Here is an 8,279-nt window from a genome sequence, read left to right as displayed (position 1 = left end):
TTAATAACTGAAATGTATTAAAAATTATAAAATGTTGTGTCTTATAATTTTATTTAATAAGCTTCACTCATGTTTTATATATTTTTTTTAATAAATTTTAACTAATAATAAAAAGTGTAATAGAAGTGTGATAGAAAATATATGGATAGTACTCCTCTGCCTTTATATCCTAAAATAAAATCAAAGATAATCTACTATGGAAAAAAAATAATTACGATGCTCTTTTTTCTTTGCCCTTGATTTTTACTTTTTTTTTTTTAGAATTTTAAAAAAAGATGGTAGCTTCAATCTCAGAATACTCAGTAGTTACTCCACCGTTAATTCATGTCTACATCACATTGTCTTTTGCAGAATCTTGTGGTGATCATGGATGTAGTTTAGTTGGGCGATATTGAGAAGCTGCCAAGAGGGAAAGGAAGGGATCTGAGTAATAATGGAGGTTAATTACTTTATGACTTCTGAGGTATTCATATCTTTGAATTAATTCTTCGGATCTTCGTTTTGAACAAAATTCTAAATTCTTGTAGCTGGCTACTATATGTGTGGTAACATGATCCATGTGGCTAAGGGTGGGTAAAAAAAACTGAATTGAACTGAATTGGTGGTGAACTGAACTGTACTATAAAAAGTTAAACTGTTTGTAAAAAAACTGAACTGAATTATAAAAATTGAACTATTTTTATAAAAGGATAAAAATTAAATGTGTCTAACATGTTATGTCTTAATGGATTAACTCGATAGTCTAATAACCAAATTTTTATATAAAAAAATTGTATCAATTTTGTCGAACCTAACAGATCAATTGAGCTATGTTGGACTACTTATTTTTAGGCTTAAAATTCACCGAGTTTGTTTGACTTAACTTTATATATTTTTTTCTTTGAAAAATTTAAATAAAATGGAAAATAAAGTAAAGTTGGCAAATGTGTCCTATTTTGATAGATCAATGAGTCAAAATTGTTCAATTCAAAATATCATAACAGTTCAGTACAGTTTAAATTGCAGTTCAGTTCAAGTTTTTATAATATAGTTAAGTTTAGTTCAATAACATAAAAAAATAGTTCAGTTCAGTTCGTCTGAACTAATATTTAATTTAGTTTAGTTCATGAGAACTACTTTTAAGTTCAGTATAGGTTTTATAAGTTCAGTTCATTTTGCCCACCCCTGACTTTGTCTCTTTCACTGCGCACTTTTGTTTGAAGCTCATTTCAGTATGCTTGCTTGGATGGACCTTGTACCATCTGTCAACTAATTAATTGATGGGTCGACTAATTAAGCTCTATTTTGGCAATCACTCACAAATAATCAATACCCTGTCTCTATACACTTTTATAGCAAATAAATGTCTTGCCAAACTTAATCATGTTGAATTTTCTCTCTCAATTATTTTTTTTTCATCCATAAAATTCAAATTCGAAATCTTACTTGTTTAGATTGAATCCACAACTATTTTAATCAATGACTTGTTAGTAAAAAAATATGCAACACTTAATCAAAATAATCGGTGATGAATTAGTGTGTTAAAAAATAGTCTTAGAAAATGTTGTAACATTTTTTTTTAATATTTTTTTATGATAATATAGATGTATATATCACAACAATTAAATAAATTATAATATTTTTATGCCTATAATAACACACGTTATTACCTTTGAAACACTATTTTTTTCTTCTAATTTAATATTTATCTCTTATATTAATTTCATGCTAATTTTATATGTTACATTAATTACATTCATGTCGGGTGTGCCATTTTTTTTAATTTGCCATATTTCATATCTGTTGTATCTTGTATATGATGCATGATCCATGCTGTATTCTTGGTTTCGGTATTCTTCATATTTCCCCTGCTTGGTCTTGGTACTTTGGAGGAAAAAATAAAGCTTGGCTGTCACTTTATCTTAGCGTTTGATGAGAAAGCTTCCAAACAGAAAGAATGGATATGATGCAGACAAAGGGACCAAGTTCGTACATGCCCTATTTAATTGTTTTGTGGAATAACCACTTTCACATTAACTAACATATTAATGCTTCTGCATTGTTGGCTAACTATTCAATTACTTTGCGCAGGTTGCGTGTCCAATGCAAATGCCGTGCAACAATGGAAATTGTACCACGTTTGTTGGCAGCACAATCTACTGTCTCCAAATTCTCATGATCATACGTCATTTGGAAACTGCATTTATTAAGCTGAATGCACTTAATTATACTATTTTTTTATATTTTTTTTTACATACCAAATTGAAAGTTGACGAAAGTTAGGTACTTTTAAATTTATTTTCATATCAAAATTAGAGTTTCATCTCACTGACCTACAAAATAAAAATGGACATCAAATATTGATAGTGAGGAACACTTAAAATTACATTTAATTTTGTCTGTTGAAAATGCCTTGATATCGTAAGTTATAAAGTTAATCAAGATTCACTTTCTGTATATTTTCTGCATGGATTTTATGGCTTAGGGACTATGAGTGAAGAGAATTGTGTGGATACATGACAAGCTGCAATTTTTGATCTAAGTAACAAAATGTTGGGTCAGGCCAGAAAGAGTGAGGAGATTGCCTCAACCCAACGTTATCTAAATGATGGTTACAAAACCAAACCAGTATTCTTAAATGTTAATGATAAGAAAAGGAAGTTAGTGGCTATGCAAATGTGTTGGCATTAGGAAAATTTAAATACAGGGACTTGTCATTCATTTTCCCTTTCAGAAAACGTTTCTGGTTTGGCCAGTGGTCCTTCCTAACATGTTGGAGTGTCATCATAAAAGTTAAGATGTTGGATAACAATTGTGGTCGTGCAAGGAGTAGCAATGCAATATTTTTGTATAATTAGGGCCCATATCGTTGCTGCCTCAGGTTTTCAAGTGCCCCAGAAGTGGACTATACATATAACCCGTCCCTAGCACTGAAATCTTTTGCTAAAGCTTCAATATCCTTATGCAAGTTGGACATTGATGCCTTAAAGTTCCAAGAGAGTGAACAAAGAAAGGCTTAAAACAAACCACTAAATATTTGCATGTGATTCATATTGTACTATTGTATCTGTCTGTGGCTTCAATGAGCCTTGAAACAGTTTCATGGATAAGATGGAAAAGAAATAGGATAGTACACTCATCCCACTTAACATCTAATCACATACATTCAATTCTTCAAATAACTTAGCATTTGAAGACACTGCAGGGACCAGTCGAAAGTAAGTTTGTCCTACCAGCTTTTCTCGAATGGTGGAATTTCCAAAATCCAATTTACGATATTCATGAATAGACTATAAGACAATTTACGATAACGAGCTTTCGTTATATCTTGGTGTTAAAGAAATAGCTTTTTTTTTTTTTTTTTTTTTTTCCGGAACAAGATGTTACAATCGCAACAGAACTGAAAAAGAAAAAAAACTATCAACTAATAACAAAAAAACAGGGAAGAAAACTTTTAATAGGCCCTTGTTGTATGCAAGCCCAATAAGACCAATAAGATGAATGCACACAACCAGCTTCAGAGTGGGACCACCACATAGAACTCCCCTGTGTTTCCACAATAACATTAAATTTTAGAGGTATTCATTGTTCAGGTTGATTTAAGTTTAGATGAATGAGTCAATTAAATTAAATTTAATTGATTTGAATTAAATTAAATTGATTTAAATTTCATATTGTTTTACTTGAATCGTTGATGGATATCAAATATCTAACGAATTTTTTTTAAGAAAATTAAATTAAATTTTTTTTCTCAAAATTTTAAAATTAATTAAATTAATATATTATAAAAATTAATTAAATTGATAGATTTGTAATTTAGTTTCTTTTGATTTTTTTTCTTAATTTACTTAAAGATTTTAAACGTTCTACGGTGTGTGAAAATGATACTTAATATATTATAATATAATTTTTTTTGTCTATTTAAGCTTTTCAAAAAAAAATGAAAGAAAAAATCTACATATTGTAATATAAAATCATTTTCAAAATGATAATTTTAACCGAGTAAAAAATGAAAGGCTAAATTACATTTTTTATATCTCTATTTTTATCAATTCACAATTTGAATCTCTCTATTTTAAAATAGAGATATTTAGTTCTTTTATTTTTAAAAATATAAAATTTTGATCCTACTGTCAATTTGATAATGTTAAATTTTGATGTTTAATAATCTATTAACATTTACATAACATAATATTTAATGTTATGAAATATACGAATAAAATTAAACAAAATAATATAAAAAAGATATTTATTTTTATAATTTTTTTCGAGTGATTGAAAATGAGAATCTTGTTTACTTATTTTTAAAAAAAATATATCATATTATTTAATATCACATTATTTAAGTATGAGTAAAATTAAAACTTATTAATCAGTGGATGTAAATTTGATAGAAGAATCAAATTTTTATTATTTTAAAATTAAAAAGACTAAATATTTTGATTTTAAAATAAAAAATCAGAATTACAATAAAAAATAAAATAACTAAAAGTATAATTTAATCAAAATAAAAAATAATAATATATACACTTGAGACCTACCCGTTGTTGATGGTCTTGTTTGAATATGCGCTGTTCTGGAGACAGAACAGAGAGTACAGTAAGCGATTGGATTCACAGGCAAACCAGACTGACTTACCACAGACTAGGGTGAGCAACGGGTGGGTTTGGTCGGGTTCGGGTGAAAAATGTCCAATCCGTTGTAAATCGACTTTGAAAAAATGTGACCCATATCTGACCGACTGAGCTTTCGATTTGAGGCGGTTCGGGTTGAAACGGATTCGGATTTAAGCGGGTGGGTATAATCGGGTTTAAATTTTTTTGTAGACCAATTTATCTTAACGAAGATGAAGCTTAAAACGATAAAAAATATTTTTAAAATAGTGTATAAAAATAGAATGAAGGTGACAATAGATGGTGTAAATAGATTCGTAGTTGAAACATTTACAAACTAAAGAAGCAAAAATAAAAGATAACAAAATTCATAGTTGTTACATGGAAAAGAAATATAAAAGATTACAAAACCATAAGAAATCACAGTCACACAAAATGTACTCAAAATGGAGATAAGAAGATGGAAAAGAAAGACAAATAAAGAAGCAAAAAGATAACTCTAAAAATGGACTAGTGTGTTGAGAAGTTGAATGAGGAAGGAGAAGACAAAATAAATATCTAAGTTATGAGAAAAAGGAAAAAAATAAGTTACAAATTGATGGCTATATTATACTTGAAATAAAGACTTTTAAATTTGGACCATTGTTGTTTAATTATACAAAAGTAATAAAAATTTAAACTTATCTCATTTTCGGTTGGATTCGGTTTTTAGCGGATTTAAAAATTCAAAACCGAACCGCCCAATATAACCCGTATAAAATCAAAATTTTAACCCGATTTACCCATAAGATCCGCCCGAACCCACCCAAAAGCAATATTTTTTTTTGGGTTTTTCGGGTTCGGTTCGGGTGTCGGTTTAATGCTCACCCCAACCAGACAGTAGGGCAGAGAATTTCGGAAGAAAGAAAAAAAATCCGAAAAATAGCCATGCAATTAAAGTAACAAAGTATTCATAATAACTTTGAAAGATGCCAAAGATCTGGCATCAACGTATTGTATTGTATGCCTAGAATAATGCATATTAAATGAAGAGTAATTTTGTTTTATAAATTAATTATGCAAAATTGAGTTACCATTAATTTTACTTTTTTAAAATAATATAAAGTTTATTATCTTTATTATTATCGTTAAAAATATCATGTTTACTCGCTATTAAATCCCCTATATTTTGAATTCTGCAAATCTCGTGATGTCCGATCTAAATGATAATGATATAAAAATTATTTATATATTCACGTATTGCTCCTATACAGTTTTTACGCACAACACTTTATCAAACCAAGAGAAATATCTCTTTTCCCCTTTATCGTTTTTTAAGGAATATTGTCGCCACAATTTGCAATTTAGCATGTAAGATAAAGTGTAAACAACCGTAGACTGTGAAAAAAAAAACTTAGTGGGCCAAAATGAGCTTCATTTAGTAATCCACAATAAACACAAGAGACTGAATTAACCATCTAATGATCACTAACAATTATAGAATACATAATGACAGCTCCAAATGATTCACTACCACTCCACTTTGGAAAATCAGCAGAAGAAGAAGAAGAAGAAAAGAGAATGAGGACAACAACATTAACAAGAAGAAATCAATAAAAAGGTCTCATCACATCACACTCTAGTGCTGGCGACATTAAGTTGGTGGACAGAATGTGATAACATAGCGAGGTGCTTTGCAAAGCTTAAGCCCTGAGGAATCATCATAAGCGTAGCTATAAGCCTGAGGGCAAAGGGTCTTAAAAAGACGAGCAAAGGCACTTGGCTTACAACTTTTGGGGGTGGAAAACTCACCAGTGCAACAATAGCTATCTGATTTTGCAGCCAAACAAGCACTCTTGCACCCCACCACCTTCCCTTGCTGCTTCACAACCAATGCTGAAGGACAACAAACGTTTAAGTTGGCCTCACAAGCTGCAACCCCACACCCTACCCCACCTCCCACAGGCTTCATCGACACTGGAAGGTTAAACCCATCAACCAGACTTACATCATAGAAATGCAACGCAGATTGAGAGGTCCCAAGTGTCATTTCCACAAGTGTGGCTGGTGGAACACCACCCATGCCCCCACACTTCATAAGCCCTCCACAATCACCTACAAAACATTACAAAATTAAGTACCAAATGTTATGGCAAAAAAATAAATTTTATTAGTAAGCAAGCAACACCTTTTACTTTATAAATAAGTTTTTTAAGATTAAAGTTATACTCAAGTTTATTTCATAAAATGATATCAGATTCTATTTTATATTTATTAAAATTGATCACCTGTTATATTATCTATAGATATGACTAATATTAATTCTCTAATGACAAAAGCTTTAATGATAATTCATTTTAAAAATTAAATATAAATTCTTTAATTTGTTATTAATTTATTTTTTATTTACCTGTTTGACATGAGCCTTTGCCGGTTTTGGGGTCAAAGCAACAGCCTTGTCTACCCCAGATCCTGCCTGACCATCCCTGAGGGACTTCCAAGACCACCTCTTGGCCGCTGCAAAGTTGGAAACCACCGTCATTCGGAGTTGGGTGCCCTGCACTGCCAAGGATTCCAGGCCACACACTCTCTTTGCAGTTGTTCACTAATATCAGCTGAGTCCCACCTGCAATTTATAACTCATATTTTAAACATAATTATAGAGTCTGTTTGGATAGTTAGAAACATTTTTTAGAGTATTTCTATAAAAAAAAAATAGAGTATTTTTTAATATATAAACTCTCAATAACACTTTTAAATATATACCCAAACAAGTTCTTAGACATTGTATAATAATGAATTTTAACAACTAAACAAAATTTGTATGATTTTTAAAGTGATTATTATTAAAATTCACACACTTATCACGTATCATAATTTCTGATTGATTAAGAATATAATTTTTCTTACATTATTAGTATTTAGTCATGATAATTTATGATTAAATACTAGTATATATAACCTTTGCGCTATAAAGTGCATTCTAATAAGTTGATAAATTACATGCTCTATGAATTCTGATGTCTGCCAAAGCTTATTGTAATTGTAGAGAGTTAAAGTGCTAGAGTGAGGAAACTACTGAGTTAAAGCTTGTGTGATGAAATTGAAGGAATACCTGTGAGATGGGTGAAGATGAGGATGAAGAGGAAAATGAAAGGGTGCATGGAAGTAGGCATATATTAGTTTAGAACGCTGAACCTCTTGGTGCTATCAGTGGGAGAGCCTCATGCAGAAGAAGAGTAGCTAGTGGGAGAGGGTCTATGAAGAGTAATTTACTTCTCATATGAACTTTGTATAGAACGGTGTTGTTTTAAAAATGGTTTGCTAAAGCAGAGACTACATGGCTCTTTCGACTGTTACCTTCTTTTCCTTCCTTTATTCATGCATGTTTCTAACTTTAATTTAACTTCATCAACCTCTTTTCCTCAAAGGACTTGCCAAAGGGAAACAAAAATAACTCACAATTTTATAGGAAAGATCATAGAGCATTTGCTACAATTTTCGCATTCGAGTTTGTGTTTCAAATGACATTAGTCCTTGTTGTCTTTTATTTTTAGTTCTTCAATTATTTTATCATATAAATATTGTCCTTACAATAAAATTTCTTCAGGTATTATTTTATTTGTATTTTATTATTAAATAGAAATAAACCGAAATGTGAATTTAAGTTTGTTATTGCGTATGATATGACGGGTTTTCAAAATTCGA

General features: G+C 30.2%; 1 protein-coding gene across 2 annotated transcripts; it reads right to left on the bottom strand.

Annotated features, from left to right (window-relative positions):
- Nucleotides 1–5,970: 5,970 nt before the first annotated feature.
- LOC109814050 (thaumatin-like protein) lies at nucleotides 5,971–8,062 on the bottom strand. 2 transcript variants are annotated; one of them, XM_083063984.1, is made up of 4 exons: nucleotides 7,687–8,062; nucleotides 6,982–7,197; nucleotides 6,384–6,686; nucleotides 5,971–6,281 (listed from the first exon to the last, which is right to left on the bottom strand). In XM_083063984.1, the coding sequence occupies exons 1-4, from the start codon at nucleotides 7,745–7,747 to the stop codon at nucleotides 6,226–6,228; spliced, it is 636 nt and encodes a 211-aa protein (XP_082920110.1). In that variant the 5' UTR covers nucleotides 7,748–8,062; the 3' UTR covers nucleotides 5,971–6,225. The 2 variants fall into 2 exon arrangements, with proteins under 2 accessions (XP_082920110.1, XP_020233973.1); XM_020378384.3 differs by having other exon boundaries at nucleotides 5,971–6,686; nucleotides 7,687–8,027.
- Between the last annotated feature and the right edge of the window lie 217 nt (nucleotides 8,063–8,279).

This window comes from Cajanus cajan, chromosome 9 (genome assembly GCF_000230855.2).
Source record: "Cajanus cajan strain Asha chromosome 9, NIPB_CcT2T_4, whole genome shotgun sequence".
Lineage (NCBI taxonomy): Eukaryota > Viridiplantae > Streptophyta > Magnoliopsida > Fabales > Fabaceae > Cajanus > Cajanus cajan.
This window is presented reverse-complemented; position numbering and strand designations above follow the sequence as displayed.